The sequence below is a fragment of the Ciconia boyciana genome, chromosome 2, assembly GCF_034638445.1.
Source record: "Ciconia boyciana chromosome 2, ASM3463844v1, whole genome shotgun sequence".
Classification (NCBI taxonomy): Eukaryota; Metazoa; Chordata; class Aves; order Ciconiiformes; family Ciconiidae; genus Ciconia; species Ciconia boyciana.
The window spans coordinates 50,727,850-50,745,638 of record NC_132935.1 but is presented as its reverse complement, the minus strand read 5'-3'; the positions used below and the strand labels follow the sequence as shown (position 1 = coordinate 50,745,638).

General features: G+C 47.5%; 1 protein-coding gene across 3 annotated transcripts in view; it reads right to left on the bottom strand.

Annotated features, from left to right (window-relative positions):
- Positions 1-17,789, bottom strand: part of KCTD1 (potassium channel tetramerization domain containing 1) — a 105,481-nt gene that overhangs the window by 61,738 nt on the left and 25,954 nt on the right. The window contains exon 1 of one of the 3 annotated variants that reach the window (XM_072852584.1): positions 10,497-10,854. The exons of 1 other annotated variant lie outside the window; for it this stretch is intronic. In XM_072852584.1, coding sequence (XP_072708685.1) covers positions 10,497-10,562 — 66 coding nt within the window. In that variant the 5' untranslated portion in view covers positions 10,563-10,854. Of the gene's footprint in view, positions 1-7,945; positions 9,873-10,496; positions 10,855-17,789 lie in introns of those variants that run through there. One more of the 3 variants, XM_072852583.1, reaches the window with a different exon arrangement.

Sequence of the window (17,789 nt, the reverse complement as noted above, 5' to 3'; positions counted from 1 at the left end):
CCAGCCCTTGTAAGAAGGGAGGAAGGAAGGAAGCCATTTAAGCCCACTTCACCTTCCTCGCTCCTCCTCTTCCCCACATTTCGGGGAGAAAGGTCCCAACCCACCCCAAGCAGAACTGGGGTGAGGAGGGCAACACAAGCGGATTTCCCCTTCTCTTTCATGCTAAACCCACATACCCCGTGTTCACACCCCCACATCGGCCAGACACACCACATGCTTCCGCTGCTTCTTCTCCAGGGGAGCTTTAAGCCAGAGGGTGCTCGGTAATTAACCACTGATGATTTCCTATTGCGCCCGAGAGTTTCGGTGCTGTTCCTTAGAGTGCGCTGCAGACACCTCACCTGTGAAACAAGAGCTCACACCGGCAAGGCAATCACAGGCTTCGCAGCCAGTAACCCCAGGTCAGAGTAAGAGCTCAGGATGACTACAGTGGACCTTAACAACTCAGAGCCAAAGCATCAGACACAGTATGCTCTCTTTACTCCAGACCAACCTCTCCCTGCCACTTTTGAAGCCTACTAGAAACATATGGAGAAAAATCAAGAGCAGCAAAAGAAGCAGCTATATGTATCACTGTGGTGAGTAAAAGCTCAGGATTCAGGTGAAGGGTGTTGAGAAATCGCTCTTGAAATGTATCCAGCAATCCTTAATTTTAAACATACATAAATGGATGCGCATAAAAAAAAAGAAGAGCTTAAAATACAGTGGTGTTTTAGGAAAGTCATTCATTTATACATTACATTTCTGACAGATGCAAAAGTAGTAATGGCATACACAGGCGCCAATTCGCAGGGAAGCCCCAGAGCTGTGGCTCCTTCTTTACAGCTACCAAGCACAAGAGTCCCAAATACACAGCCTCCTCTTCCTCCCACTGCCCATATCAAAAAACAAACTAAAACAAATGACAGCATCATCAGACCCCATCCTGTGCACTTCAAGGAGGAGAGAGTGAAATGAAGCACTGTGCTAGAGATAAGTCCCAGCTCAGAAACCACCCCAGCACCTCCACGAGATCTTTGGGATAAGAAAACAGGAAGCAAGCCAAAATTCATCCTTGCACTTCACCTCCCATAAGAGATTTCTGTCCTCCTCCTTTTGCAAGGAGAAGTGCTCCAGCATGTTACCTGAACAGCACCTACCAAACGACCCACCTACCCCCGTGGGCTGTGCACTACTGAAAAAGCTACGCTCAACCCCCCTCTCCTGCCCCCACCTTGAGGAAGCTTCACCAGGGGACTTCCAGTCCATGCTTCCCTGCAGATGACATTGGCTTTGTCTTCCTGGGCTCCTCTTGCTCCCCAATGGAAAACCATGAGAGCATTACAGGAGAAGCATCGGTTTCACACTGCTGGTGCCGCTGTCCGAAGAGAAGTGATTACCCCTTGCCAAAAGCTACACGATAACGCGTTATCCAGGCTACGCTACCCAGTTTAAGTACCAGAAACACTGCAAACCACATCAGCGCAGTCCACCACTCAGGCCAGTACAAGAAGCGAGTCAGAAGTCCCCAGGAGGCACTATCTCAAGTATCTACGCACAGGACTGTTATACCCAGCAGATGTCCCCTAAGCATACAGTGAAAAAAGTGTTTTCAGACATTGGTAAAGTGAATAGGGCTTAAAAATTTCACTCAGTTTCAATGTAATTAAAATGACCTGTCCTAGCTACAGAAGTGTACAGATGCATACAACAGGTAAGCATATCAATTAACTAAGAATTTATTGGAAATTTATACACTGCATCTGTGCACTACAACTTTTATTATTTCCCAAACCAAAGATGGCATTAAGAACACATCAAAGGCACTTGTCCTCATTAGGGATTAAGTCCTTAGCAAGTTTGAAGGTTTTCAGATCAACTAACTAAAACTGGCTGAGTGCAAAAGCATGTGAATTTCTAAAAGCCCAGAAGAGCCATTTTTCCTTGTGGATAATCCCCCAAAAACAACCAGAACAGAATTCAGTCATGTGTCTTCCAATGTTACTTTTAGATCAAGGTATTATGAGAAGTTCCAATCCCTTCCTCACTCCCCCCTCAAATGCCTGGAAGAGCATTCCCTGGAAACATCATTATATATTTTTACTATCACAACACTAATAAATCTCTCCTACATCAGATAAAATGCAGTTACCAACACTTGTCCCTTGAATCCAAAATATGATAAAAAATTATCTTGCACGTACATATTTGGCTACATGCCCTTAACGATTTCCTTCTGAAAAGAAGGGTGCATTTACTACTTCAGAAACAGAAAAGCAAGATAATAAGAAAGAAAGGACACGGGGAAAAAGATGAACAGAAGGGCTTCGAAAGTGACTGAAAATCTACAACATCGCTAATTAGGTTTCAGCTTCTAACACAATAGTGGGTGTACCATGGTCTGTTATCAAGTTTATAGCCAAGGGCACAAGACAATACAACCCACATTCAATTTAATTACAGCCTATGGCTTTTGCAGTAGTGGTGTGTTTCAAAGGGTTTAAGCACTCATTTATTTCTACACCACACATGAAATAAGGCAGCTCACTGTCATACAGACTCACCAATTAGACTGAACAGTTTCTGATCTCTTGCTCTCTAGAAGGAGAACAGTGGGCAATGGGAAATCTTTTACAGGATAATCACAGAAGACTTTTTGTTAAAAAAAAGCTCTCTGCTGCCTTTAAGTTTGCGCATTTTATCTTTGATGTGCACAGAGGAAAAGTACCAACACAGTCATTTCAGATTCCATAGAATTAAAAAGTGTCAAAATACAGCAGCACTTCAATGATGCTGTTTTTTCCTCCTAATTGTACTTAAAAGGTCATCTTCATTTGAGTTATGCAAAACAGATCACCTCTTGCATTCTTACCATCACTGGAGGCTGAACCAAGCAAGTTCTCTGACTAGCTCAAGATGCAACTAAATAAAAGGAGTCTAATTTCTAAAAAGTAAAAATATTTTGAAAATTAAAGTGATAGTGGAAGAAATCACCATCTGAAATAGTTACAAAACTTAATACCTCCAATATATCGTGCAAATACAACTAAGAGGACCTACAAAGACAGTATTGGACTTTAAACTCCACAACCACAATTCTAAATGCGAGTATTGAAACACCATTCTCAGATGTTCTGTGAAATACTCTCCTGAATCACCTTAAATCAACTGCCTCCCCAATAGCTGATCCAAAATGGACCAACTTCAGCTTAGGAAAGAAAAACCCGTTACCGTCATTCCTTTCAGTGCCCCCAAAGCCGTATAGGAGATCACTAAGCCTAATCTCCATTCTGCTTTTCTTGCACTCATCTTGGGAAACATTCACATGCCTACCAAACCTCATGTTAGTTATAAGGAACATAGCCTGGGATATCCTACTGTCTTCAAAAAAAAAATAAAAAACCAAACCCATCTCTGTTCAACGATCTTTAGAAGCATTCAGTTACAAACAACACTGACTTCCACTGAACAGAGCAATAGCCAGGATTCACATGTTTCACTCCAGAAATTGGTAAGAAAGCTGTCTTTGGGGACCATATTTGACACCCCTGCTACCCTATCCCCCACCTCCCGAGGACTTCAGAGCAATTTTGATGACTGTCAGGTATAATAGGTCCCTTCTATGGTTAATCACTTCCCACATCTGTAAGATTAAAATCTTCCCCATTAAAAAAACCACAAACAACAACCAAGAAGCAGTAGCCTCTGAGGTAGGCACAGTTTTTACAGTTCCTTTAATCTTCACACTTTTAAGATTTTAACCTCAGTGTTTCTTTTTAAAAAAGACACCAAGCAAATCCTAAATTCTCTTGCAACCTGGGATAACCCATTAATTAAAGAGGATGGCACTAACCAGGCAGTAGGGCAGCCTCTGAAACCAGATCAACAGAAGTACTGCCACAAGAACTAACAAGGTATTTAGCAGTCATCAGTCTTAATAGCTGCTGTACTTTAAGCCTTTAAGATAGGGATATTGCCCCATCTATTATCTGTATAGAAATAAAGCCTAGCATCCTAACACCGCCATCCTAAGCATCCTCCCCTGAAGCTGTCTGATGAGTTCTCCTACCCTGTATACTCGGAAAGCACCTAGCGATGATTCTAGTCAGAGTACTACAAACATTTATACAGAACAGAAGCCTTTTTTGTGGCCATTTTATGGAAACGTAGGATGTTCCCAGACCAAAGATCAAGCAGAAAGATTCTTATCCACCTCCAAGAAAACCCCAAAGACTAAAAAGAGCTAGACTAACTTATTAGTTACTTTGATTTGTTCCCAGTTGTGCCTGCTGCCTACTTATATTCATCATGTGCTATTGTTTTGCCGCCTTCTACAAAACCTGCAGTCAGAACCAGATTTCTGGTTCTGGTCAAAGTAAGCCCTTCAAAGAGAGCGTAAGGCAACGAAAAGACATGTGCCAGATCAAAAGAAAACAAAAACCCAGCTCTAGATTTAAAACAGGAGGAAAAATGGTTAAGGATTCCCTGGAACAGCCAAGACAAATGCACGTGGGTCATGTTTTAATGACTGCTTGGTAGATATCTTAATAGCTGATGAAACTCGTCACAAGCAGCCCAGCGAAACCCAACTGAGTTGGAGAACTGACATAACAGAAGCATTTTCAAGTGACACGCAACTCTCCTCACCCATGGCAGAAGCCAATCTATTTTCTTAGGCTTATTTTTGCGTATTACTACTATAGTAAGTTCAGTGTGTACCAGATCTATAAATCTCAACAGCTACCACCACATTGTAGCATCAAAAGCTTAAACTTTAGCTATTGTTCATCTTTCAGTAACACACAAGAGGAACAACATCCAAATTACATCCCTCTGTCATCAACTTGAACTGAAGTACTGCTGTCAGTGGTAGGAAAATTGCTACACTTCAGAGCAAACAGGGACTGAAAAGAAAGTTGTGCCATGATGGCACAGTGCTGTATGCTTAAAATACACTCTATAAATGCTGCTCTCAAGGCTGCAACCTAAAGCAACAGTTGGATCAAGATGAACATTTAACGTACCTTTCCCTAGCTCTGGAGGACGCTCTTACAAACCCAGCATTGAAAAGCCATCTTGGGACTAAAACAAGAGATGGGAGCAACCACGATAGAAAAGCATAAAATTAACATCCTTGCTCAGATTCTTACACTTAAAAGTTTCTAGTCAGTGCAAATTGAAGACATCCCATTTAGCGCCTTTGTTTAGCCTTTTCCATACCTTGCTTGATGCTATCAATGCTATAAAAAAAGAGCTTACATGCATGCTAAGAACCCACTCATCACACCACCATTTATTCACCAGAGTATTCCACAAGTCTACGAGGGCAGCAGAATCTGTCCCCTGGAAGAATAATTACACAGACGACCAATAAACCACAAAAGTATGACCTTCATGTTTTCAAGGAATCAGTAATATTTGTCAACAGCGGAATTTAGTGTCAGGTTACTTGATGAGATGTATTCAGTAAAGAGGCCTGCAAAGTCTTTGTTTATAATTAAGCAGTAACGATTGAGGGCCAGGGCATTTCCTGGGGATTAATGACCGGCTGGGAGAGTGGATGGCTTGAGGCAATGCCTTGGGCCATTAACCCCGGCCAGTCATTAATTTCCCCAGGAAACGCCCTGGACCTCGATTAGTGTACCTATTATAAAAGGTAGCTAGGGAGAAAAAGTTTAGCATTAACATTCTCCCAAGGAAATCTATTCCACAGCCAATATTTTTTCAGTTTGTCACATCCCAGAAGATATGCGTAAGTTAAAACTGACACAAGAAGAATTGGTGATTAAAAAAAAAAAAGGCACTTTTCCTTCTCTGAAAGACTTTAATGAGTTTTGTAGCAAAGGCAAGATTCAGCTACAAAAGTGGCTGGGCAGCTTGTTTAGCTCATTAAATTGTGAATGGAGAGGAAAGTTTCCATATAATTACTGAAAAAAGCCCCACACTGTCCAGTATCCTTGCTGATTGCTCATTTTCTTTCTTGATACACTTAAGAAAACAGCACATGCCTGTGTACTCTATCATCTATTTTAGATATTTCTCCCTTTCTCCCCAGAGCCCGCCACTAATGAGAATTACAGCTCCGAACGCTTCACGTAGGAAGCGCAGCTCTGCGACAAACAGTACAGCAGCTGGATTTCTCCTCACCTAAGCTTTATGCAAGTGTGAAGAGATTTGTGGGTGGGGGTAGAGACCCAGCTCTCCAGCCTGATGACTGAAGGTACCAAGACAGCTCATTTAACAGGTTAAAGACACGCAAACTGTTACCACGAACTGGATCAGAACTGCTCTGCCCGGTTCCCTCTTCCCCTTCCCGTACTCACGTTTGCTGCTGCTCTAAAAAAGCTAAACTATGCCTGAAGTTTCAAAATTCCTTTCAAGGTCATTAAAAGCAAGAGAAAGAAGAGTCTAGGGTTAAATACAGCAAAGAGCATTAGCTTATACCTGAAATAATGAGTAGAACAAAAACATTATCTGCACATAATCAAGCCTCTAAGCCATTCAGAGACACCAGATACACACAGCAGGAGATCAAACTACAGTACTCCACTGAAGTGGTCAAAAAAAACCCCCCTGCTAGAAAGGAGAGGTCACAGGTATTTTAAAGAACATAGATGCTTATGCAGGCATTCACTGGAAGACCCCCTCTGCCCCCCCAATTAGCCTTCAGGCTGGTTGATTAGCTGGCAAACTCTTTGAAAGGGTCAGTCTGTCCAGAACTGGTATTTCCACTTGGGAAACAGCTCAGGCATGTCATATACCTGTGCTCACCCAGCACCGCGCTCTCCAGCCGACGGCTGCGATCCCTGTTATTACTTGACACAAGAATGTCAGAGGGGTTTTGTAATCGTGTAGGGCAGCCAGCAGTAAAGTTCCTGCCTGAAACACGGTATTTCATGGGGCACAACGTAACTGCATACACTTTACAGATTTAGTTCGAATGACTTCCAAACTTCAAGCCAATTGCAGAGGTGCAGCGAGCCTTTAATTGAAGTAATTTAGCTCCAGCGCTCAAACACCCAAAAGGAAAGTACTTTTGGAGGGGACGGGGAGCAGGCACCAGCGCGTGCCAGCACACAGCAGAGGGGGTTCGCAAGGCACGCATTAAGGCACAGCTCAACAGCAGTTTTGACAAGACCGCTTTACCTCAACGAAACACATCTAATGAACTTGGGCTTGTTCCACAGTTAAGCTGCACCTAAACCCGTTTAATTGTGCTCTTACTGTATATTTCACCACTATGGCAACTAATGCAACTAAAGCCAACTTGCCTTATAAAAAAAAAAAAAAGGAAAAAAAGAAGAGGATCACTGCCAGGAAACAGAGCTATTTAAAATAAACAAGTACAAGACGAATGCAATTGCCATATTAACCCTCTTGTTAACTTCTGAAGTTTAAAATTACACCCTCATTACTAGTGTGTAATTGAGTATTCTCTTGGCTGTTTCCTGCATTTGAGGTTATTCAAATAGTTCATTAGCACATCAAGAACACCACACACACTAACGATACCTGACACTCTTATCTACTATTTTGGTCCAACTTTCATAATGCACACCTCCCGCAAAAAGAGAAAGAAAAAAGGGGGGAAAGAAAAAGGAGGGAAATGGGGAGCCCGCAGGGCCGAGCCATCGGTGCTGCTGCCGAGGGGGAGCACGGCAGCACCCGGGCACCACTCGCATCCAACCCGCTGGCACATGGCGAGCGGCCCACAGATCTGTGGCGGAGGGTCAGGAACTTGGGGGCGGGGGGGGGGGCGACATTGGATAACTCGCATCCGGGCTCGTTGGGTGCCTGAACAGTGAAAGTTGCCCCGGGAGCCACCCTGGGGCTGGCAGGGGCTGGCAGTGTGCATTGGTGCCCAGCCTCAGGGGAGATGGGGAAGAAAGGAGGGGTGCAGTGGGGGCTATGTGGTGGGGTCGCCACCTTGCTTTTTTTTTTTTTTTCCCTTTCCTGTTCCAGTTACCTGTGTGGGGGAAACAATAGCAGGTGAAACTACTGTGGGTGAGGTGGTGCTTCTGTGCCCATTGGCTTCAGGGAGGAGGTGAGGCAGGGGGTCGTGTTTCACTGAGACCACCACCACGGCAGGCGCGGCGGCATCCAGGGGCTCGGCGGGGCGGCGGCAGAGTCTTTTGGGGGAGGCAGAGGGCCCGCACGCATCGCCACCGGCTGCGGCCCCCGCCGGGAACACTGCCTCGTAGAGTGCCCGCTTGGCCGGGGCCACTGCAGCCGCTTCTGCCTTCACCGGCACGGCGTCACCGTCTTTGGGCAGCACGTAGGGGTTGGCGGCGGGCGGCCGGGGCCGCGGTCCACCATTGAGGGCGGCAGGGGTGTAGCAGCCCCCGCCAGCAGGGTGGTGGAGGAGGTGGTGGTGGTGGTGGGGAGGGGGGGGGTGGTGCGGCGGCTGCGGTGCCCCCAGCTTGGTGCCGATGCCGGCGATGCTGTTGAGGGTGGCGATGGAGACGGCACCAATACAGTGGTTGGTGTAGGTCTTGGAGAGCTTGGCCGCCTTGGAGAGCATCTGCATGCGGGTACCCAGGAGGTTCTTGCCGATGGCCTTGTTCTCATACCAGGTGATGTCACCCTCGCTGCAGTGGTCCCGCGGGCGCTGGAAGAAGGCCTTGCAGAGGGGGTTGCGCTTGGAGAGGTATTTGACGAAGCTGGCGTAGGGGCAGAACTCGGTGCCCGTCTCATACATGCGGGGCAGGTTCTCCTCGTCGCTGCTCTCCGCCCGCTTCTTGCTCCAGGACGACGAGCGCGACTTGTGGTAGGGCCCCAGCGCCTTGAAGTAGACGAACTTGCGTCCGTCCTCATCCACGGCCAGCCCAAAGGAGTCCTCCTCCAGCTCCCGCTGGTTCTCCCGGCCCCGGGTGCAGAAGTACATGCAGGTCTCGAACCAGACCTTGTTGAGGAGCCCGAAGGGGCTCTGGGTGCTGAAGACGCTGCAGGTGTAGAGCTTGCGGAGGTCGGCGCGGGTGATGGCCTGCTTCTGCACCACCGGCCCGGCGCCCTGCTCCTCCAGCTTGCGGATGACGGCGGCCAGGGTGAGGTTGGCGGCGCGGAGCTCGGGGTCCTTGGTGAGGTCGAGGGTGCGGCAGTAGGGCGGCTCGTTGAGGTAGCGGTTGAGGGAGCTGCGGATGCTGATGAGGGAGGACTTGGAGTAGAGCTGCCCGCTCTTGGAGCGCGCCTCGGCGTAGAAGGAGCGCAGGACGCGGCAGAGCGCCCCCTTGTCCATCGTCTCGAAGTCGGGGCTCTGCGCCTTCTCGCTCAGGTACTCGCGGAAGATGCGCACGGCGTAGCGGGTGGCCAGCCGCGTGTTCTCGCTCAGCCGCGCCCGCTCCGGCCGCTGCAGCAGCAGGGCCGCCTCCAGCTCCGCGTCCTCCGCCGCCCCCCCGGGGCCGCCGCCGCCGCCCCCCGGGGCAGCCGCCGCGGCGCCCCCCGGGGCCGCCCCGACGCCGCTGCCGCCGCCGCTGCCGCCCGGCGTACGGCCCGGGGCGGGCGGCAGCGGCTCCGTCTCCTCCTCGCCGTCCCACTCCAGACCCATCTCCTCTTCCTCCTCCTCCTCCTCCTCCTCGTCCAGCAGCAGCCCCCCATCGGCTCCGTCCTCCTCCTCCTCCTCGTCCCCCGTTATCTGCACCTCCTGGATCTCATCCTCCTCCTCGCCCTCCTCCTCCTCGCCGGCGCTGCAGTAGCGGTGCGGGCGGGGGGCGACGCCGCGGCCGCGGCCGGGCGGCCGGTCCCCCGCATTGTTCCCGCCGCCGCCGCCGCCGCCTCCCCCGCCGCCGCCGCTCCACTCTCCGCCGCCGCCGCCGCTGCCAGGCATTCTCGCCATATTGCCGTCTCCCTGCCAGTCCTCGGGCAGGGCGCATGCGCTATATTGGACCGCAGCGCTGGAGCGCTTTTGTGTTTTAATGACCTTCAGCTACCGGGAGGCAAAGCCGGGCTCTTAAAGGGGCCGCGCTCCCAGTGGCGGCGGCGGGGAAGGGGCGGGAGGGGTTGGGATGGATGGGGAGGAGGCTGAGCCGCGCAAAGGGGGTACCGCGGGGAAGGGAGCGGTACTTACCGCGCCCGCCGCTCACCTCGGGTCCGTCCCGTCGAGCGACGGAGATGGGCGCCGGGGGCGAGGTGGGGAACGGCCCGGCCGGGGCGCTCGCCCCGGCGGTTCCCCCACCCCGGCGCCCGTCCCGTCTCCCCATCCCCGAAAAAAACCCACTCCGTGTGTGGAGCAGCTCTTTCGGTAGCAACGGACCGCCACCAAGCAGCCGGGACGGAGGTCGGCGCGCCTCGCACCTCCTCAACCATCGCACGTCCTCATTTGATAGTAACTTAAAAACAAACATGGGGGGGAAAAAAAAAAAAGAAAAAAACCCACCCAACCCCAAACGGAAAACAACACCCAAAAAGCTCGGGCTGTGCTTGCCCGGCAGAACGGCTCTGCTCTTGACGGGATGCTGGCGGGGCGGACCCGGTCCCCGCCTGCGGGACCCCCGCGGCATCGCCTGCCGCCGGCCTCGCACCTTTAGCCGGGCGCCTGGATTTCGGTCGAGGGGCTCGGGAGGAGATGGACGCTCGGGGCTTTGCATCCGTGCGGCTCGGAGCCCGCCCGGGAAAAGCCGGTTGGTGGCCGCGGCGCTCGCTTGGATTGCGGGAGCCCCAGCGAGGTTGGTTGCGGAGAGAGAGAAATAAGGACTCGGGGGCTGACGGGCGTCCGCCCCGGGCCGCCCTCCCGCTCGCTTGGGCTGCAGACTTTAGGGCAGCCGGAGGGCCCGCGGCCCCCTGTGCCGCCGCTGCCTCCCAGGGAGCCCGGCTCCTTCCTCAGCCGCCCTCTTCAGCGACGGGGCAAAACCCGAGGGGACTCCGCAGCCCACGCCAGAGAGCACGGGGGCCCGGAGCCGCCGGACCCGGCGAGGCCGCTCTGCGGAGGCTTTCACAGAGGGCAGCCCCCGGGCAGCCCAGCGCGGGCGGGGAGCGCAGCCTCGGCCCTGCCCTCCGCCGGCTCCGCGCCCCCCGCCCCGTGCGCGCCGGGGGAGCGCCTGCCCGCCGCCCGGCTCTTCCCCCGGGAAGCCGTACCGGCGGCGCCACAGCCAGCCGCCTCGCTGCACACCGCCTTACCCTTCCGTCCCCGGGAAGGGTCCTTTGCCGGGCCGGGCAGGGGGGCGCAAGCCCTGCGGCCGCGCACCGCGGGCGAGGGAGCCTGTCCCGCCCAGGGACAGGAGGGGACGAGGCGGCCGTGCCCCACCAACCCCCCGCCGGTAGCACCCACGCCACACACACCAAGCTTCCCCATGCCGCCTCGCCGGGCGATTTCTTTTATTCGGTACGTTGAAATAAATATTCATTACGACTCCTGGCTACACCTGAAATTATAGCCTTAATTGCGGAGCTGCTGGCCTGAGTTACCACGTTTGGTGCCTACTCATCCGTAGGCAATTCCTCAGCGCCGGGCCCCAGCCGTGGTGGTTACCTGTGGGGCGGCTCGGTGCCGGTACCGGAGGCGGGCAGCGCCGAGCCCCGCGGCCGCTCCCCCGGGGCGGAGGCCGGCGGCCACGGACGGGGCGTGGGGGGCAGCCCCAGCCCTCGCCGTGCGGGCAAACGTGGGATCCCGAAGAAGGGATGCGCAAAGCGTTGAGCAAATTAGGCCAATTCGAAACAAATAAGCACTCCGGGAAGAGAACCTGCCACTCCCAGAAAATAATTGAAAAGAAACCCCGCACTGTTATATTGATGTAAGCCAGGAGTAATTACACCGAGGTCAAAGTTGTTGCATGCACTAAAGAGGTTGTACTAGCTCTGTAGTTTGAGAGCGTATTATGTTCCCTCTTAGGTCGATGGCATATAGATATATTCTAGAGAATTTTTTCCTATGCACATAAAGAGGATATAAATAACTTTTTTTTCCCCTGTCATATGCTATCTGCAACCCAACCCTGCAACAAAGTCTCAAAGACCTTCCAATGATGGATCAGATGCTGAAACAGGTAGCTAAAAGCAGCAAGACCATGTTGTGGCTAAAACCCAAATGCCCCAGACAAGCTGCTTTCAGGAGCTCTGACAACCCACCTTAAAAGACAGAGAACTGCAGGGCTTGTGGTGTATACCTTTTTATGGGGATCTTTTTTTTTCCTTTATTGTTCCCATAAATGTTAAAAATTACATGATTGGCATTAACCTTTGGACTTGACTCTGTTTTAAGATCGTAGAAGAGATTAAGCCACTTTCTTTTTTAAGAAGAGCTTTTCAGAGCCACATGGGTGCAAAAGGTAATTGAACATTTGATTTTTTTAACTTTAAAAAAGATGAACACCAGGCTGACAGCTTCTGTACTTGGATGTTCATTTAATCACCATTTCCTGATTACAGGAGGTGAACTATGTTGACAGACTTGGAGATGAATATGGAGCCCCGTATACTAATAGTAAGTATAAAGGACATAAAAAACTTGCAGTGAGGTTGGAGGGGAAAAATATATATGGAGCATCCATATTACACACATCAGTTGGAAGCACCTCAGCAGCCAGGGGGGAATTCAGAGAGTAGCAAGTGAGGTGTTTAGAGTGCTGCAGGCGTCCGTAATTGGGAAGACACCCATATAACGTATATACCTGTATAACCTATATGTATAGATGCGTGTGCATGTGTATATATACATACCTAAGTTAATCACATATATATGTTATCTGTCTACATTCCTAAAGATAAGATTTACCCTAGTCAGTTGTATTCCAGAAGTTTAAATCCTATTGTTCAAGCTCTCAAGTTATACAAGGTAATCAAACTGCATTCCAAAACTGCCCAAGTTGCACAAGGCTGTCTAATGGAAGTTGGCATAATAACATTAAACTCAGATCCACTCCACCCTCCATGTCATTAATCAGAGTTTTATCCTGCCGAGAGCTCCGCACAGGCATAGACAGCATTCTCCCCTAGGACTCAAGGTTTGAGGCTGATTCTAATACACATCCTGTCCACACTTGGAGGATACGTTTTATTACCGCTGTCAGTAACGAAGATGTAATACCCACAGAACACTAATAATGCACCTGCCCCACTAAGGTTGCAACCCTAGACCGGATTATCCTTCCTTGTGTACACTTGGAGATCAGTCCATATGCCACAGAATTAGCATGCCAGGTCAAAAACCAAAACCAAAAATCCTTCTTTGTGAGTCAGTTGGTTTACAATAAAGGTAATGCTTGTAACCACGTTACCAAATAGTTTCAGGCCTTTCCTCGCTTCTTTTTTAAGCTACTCTTTCCCCTGGCCCCCGGTCTCACTCCTGGCAGGCAGAGAACTTGCTAGAGCCACGCTCTTCGACTATCCAACTATTGTGCTAAAGCTCTCCACAGCCTTATTCTCCTTCAGACTAACACAGGCTACTTCTCCTGTAGCCTCCCTAAGTGGTTATTTCACTTACAGCCACCTAAACCTTCCTGGTTTGGTGTTTCTTGGTAGGTGTTTCATCATGAAGCTTCACTAGGAACTAAACTGGAATATCGCCCAAAAGCCAAGAAGCAAAGAAAATCCATTGGGATCGTTTGCTCTCCAGGATCCAGTCTAGGCATCTAGGAAAGATTTTAAAAAACAGTGCTTAAAACAACCTTGTTGGTTAACCCTAAGGCTCACCACATGGCATCTTTTTAAGAAAATAACTTTTTCTCCATGTATACTTTTACTGTTAGTTTAAATGCAAGAAACATGTTCTTAAAATGTGTTAATATGTTTTCTAAACACAAGATATTTTTGCTGTAGAGGCAGGCTATGTGGAAATTGGTATGAGAAATCCATATTGACACTACAGAACTAGAAGGCAAATCACACTTGGGACTCTTGGAAAATTCACTTAGGGAAAAAGCATGTCCTAGAAATCCTTCTCCCACCCAGAAACATGCAGTTTTGAGATAAGCTTTTTTAGCATTTCAGAACTGTCACTTCAAAATGCTAATTCTATTTTTATTTTGTATATGTATCGTGTCTATGATATTTCTAGTTGTTTCATTACTTCTTGATACTAGGGACAGCTGAGGCTGACCTATAATGTGCTATAATAGATTTTAAATCTCTTTTATTTTAAATTTTTCTTTTTTAGATTAGCGTCTCCTGTCTGCGTGGCAATGAAACGGCTTTATATAACTCAACAAAGGAGACATTGATTTAGGACAGTAATGATGTATCCATGAGCGCTAAGTTGCAGCTGTTCTTAATGAATTTTAAAATACAAAAGCTATTTCACCTCTTAGATTGTCATATTATGAAATGTTAGTGGTAGTTGTGCATATCAAAGCACCAGCTATTACCGACACGTTGTGAAACGTGAAGGCAGCATCAAACCAGCCCCCTCACGAAGCTCCATGGTGCCAATCGAAAGCGTATTTCCAAAGTATGCTCATATTTTTTTTTCCCGCAGGTATTTGCCGTTACTCACTTGACTGCTTTTTTTTTCTTTTACAAAAGCAATATTTTTGCTGCTGAGGCCACGATTTGTTTCCCGAGTGCTCCTTTTTCAAAACAAACCAGAGAAAACCTGAGCCATCATCTTTGTAAGAAAGCACACGTTTAGTGCTTGGCAAATTAAAAGTCAAGACTTTGTGAATCATCGTTATTTTCAGCGACAAGCAGCTGGAGCATTTTTGCTTCCAAAAATATAGAAGAGCTATGTTGGCAGTTCAGCGAGAGGCAGGTAATAAATTGCATTGCACTGCATAAAGGTTTTAAGGGTCTTTTAAAATGTGCTGGAGGTAAGTTGCCAGGAGATATATTAATGCTTTATTTAGCTGTGTTTCGGTTTATGTTTGTCTTTGCTTCTGTGGTGATGAGGGCACTTGACACAAATTGGCTGGTCTGTGAGGCACAGCAGTAGCTGGTTATAGTTGCTCTAGCAGTTGTCCGGTCCTGTCTGTGAACTACTGACACTGAGCAACCCACCATGTTAGCGGCATAACGTTTCTCCTCTGTGGAGAGAAAGAGCTCTTTCCATCCAGGCTGATAATTTAAGTTAGTTTTTAGACCTTCTCAACTGGGTCCATAAATTCGACATGAAGCTGAGGGAAATTTAGAAGGACCAAGCCAGTAACTCAAGAAAGGAACCTCCAAAGAGAGATCCCTTTGGAACCACAAAGCCTTGTTTATAGGTGTTGTAGGTCTGTGTAAGTACAAGTTTTCACTTTATACAGTGTTTTTAGTACTATGTAATAGAGCATAAATGAATGCTGTATTGGATATGGAGTTCTTAAAATCCTATTTTCCGTTCATAATCTTCCAATAAAAATTTATTTTGAACTAAAAGTTCAGGCTGGAAGTCACACGGGGCTGGATGAAGTCTAGAAATGCAGGGAGGGATGACTGGTTATATGACAGCAGGGTCTGGCTGAGAAGGCTCCTTAAACATTCCTTTAAGAAAAAAGGAAGAAAAAACCTGAGTCCTTACAATGTAACAAACAAAAATGTCATGTAATGAGACTCTGAAGAAATGCACTTTCCACCTTGTGTCTGTACCGTATGGATTCTGTCTTGTTTACTTTTTCCATCCCCATTGCATGACCCGAAGTTTCTGTGTTGCCACGAGGTGTGCTGAGCACTGATTCCCACGCAGGGCCAGAGGTAGGGCTTTACACCCCACAAAACTTATTCCCGCACAGGGCCAGAGGTAGGGCTTTACACCCTCCAAAACTTATTCACACCAGGCTTTTCTCAGAGCTGGGGGTCCTCAAGGGACAGGGCAACAGTTGGCCTTCAGCACAGCCTGGAAAAGGGAATCTTCCTCTGACTGTCAGCTAGTGGCTTTAACGCCTCTTTATACCATGAATTCACTGTCAATATACTTTTGTTTTGACTTAGTGACTGAAATAAACTGATTATTCCCCTTTTCCACCAGTATTATGTCTGTGTCATAGTGAATTTGGAAATTCCTTTTCAGGTATTTATGTAGCAAAAACCCCAGCACCAATGGCCTGTCTACTTGGATTTTCTTTTCTCAGTTGAGTTACCTCAGCTGGGTCGACACAAACCCAGTTTAAGCAACTTCAAAACTGTGTGAGTTCAAATGAAGCCCACAGAGAGCATAACCATACTGTTAAACGCTGTCACAGCCCCGCTCAGGCTGTCACCCAGACCCACCTTTCTGTTGCTGAAACGGTAACTTACAATTAAACACAACTCTTCAATTTTTGTACGCCTTCTCTTCATTCTCCCCCATTTCATTTGATATGATGTCAGCAAATCTGACCTGCGCAAATTTTGCATCTATTTTCTTCTAAACCATGATCGGGTCACGATGTTTTCTGGCCCTAATAATAGAATGCCACATTCCCTTCTCAATGTGAGAGATGCTAAAGTATTGCTAGTTATCCTATGAGATCTAAACATACAGGAACTGCCTAAATAACGTTTGCATCACAGATGACATGAACAGGTAAAGCAGCACTTGAATAGAAGGGAACAAATTCATAGATCATATGGAAGAAGAATACAGGGATAAAAAAGTATAGCACGTTCACCTCCAGCCCCCATCACGTCATTTATCAGACCATGATTTGATTCATATAAAGAAAAAAGTTGTAGAACATGTGGCAGAATATTAATATATAAAGAAAATTTGCATGCTTATTTTGAGTTGACTGATCCTTTATGCAAAAGCACTTTCATAAACTAAACTAAATGTTGCTAGCGTATGTGATTTCAGGTAAAAACTGGGGGAAAATCTTCAGGATATTGTCAGGACTTTCATTTGAGGTTTAAAGCCAGAGGCCATGAAGTGAGAGAGACCTGAAGGTGCAGGCTGCAATAGAGTGCTGTATTTTAAGTTATAGAGGGTAAAGCTTGGAAAAGTAAAGAAACTGAATTGATTCAGAGATAAGATAAAGAAAGCTTACAAAGTTTAGTGAAAAAGACTGGATGCATTGGATGTACCTTTCTTGGTTTTTTCAGTATCAGGTAACACTAAAACAGATGAAAAATACCTTCTAACAGCTGGTGAGCATCGGTATTTTCTTAGAGTTTGGCATTCTAAAAAAATTACACCTGCCGCTGTTGAGAATGCTTAAGTGTAAAACTTTTTTGTCCATCCCTGAGTTGTACCTTGCTTTGAATAGCCTTGTCTTTTTCTATCCATGAAAGATTAAGCTGTGCCCAATTCAAACTTTCCTTATTTGAAGATCAAGGCTAAAATTCAGGTTTTTTTCACAGAACTAAAGGTGTCATCAAATAAACAAAAATCATTTTAAAACCCCTCAGATTCATGGATTGAATTACTTAATTACAAGCAGGTAGTTATTTGCCAGTAAAGACCTTGGTTTTTAGGATCAATGAGCATTATTAAAATAAGCAAGAAAAAAACTGTAAGCTCTTCTTTTGCCTTGGACAAAACAAGGTCACATTTGCAATTTGCAGTGCACGATCTCTCCATTAGCAATCTTGGCAAAGGTTTATCAAGTTATTCTGAATAATTTCCTCCAAGTTATGACTGTGTCACTTGGCCTGTTACGGACCTGTCCCTGCAGTTTACTCTGCTGTTTACTTGTGTATTGTCAGATTCATTATTGCTGACTGGTGTCAAAGGAAAAAAAGCAGTTTTTAAAATCAAAGCTTCAGTGTGGAAGGATATAAAGTGTGAAATCTGGACCCATTGCTTTCATTCTGGCTTTAGTGATCATAGAAACCTGCTGTAGGGCAGGACTAATCTGCCAGAAAATTATTATTGAGCCCTGGTAACTCAGATATATGTCCAGACTTGAAAATGTTGTTCTTTGTGCCAACTCCAGGTCCTACAAGAACCTCACATGGTATCCTCCACCTGGCTCAGAAATATGCTGCAT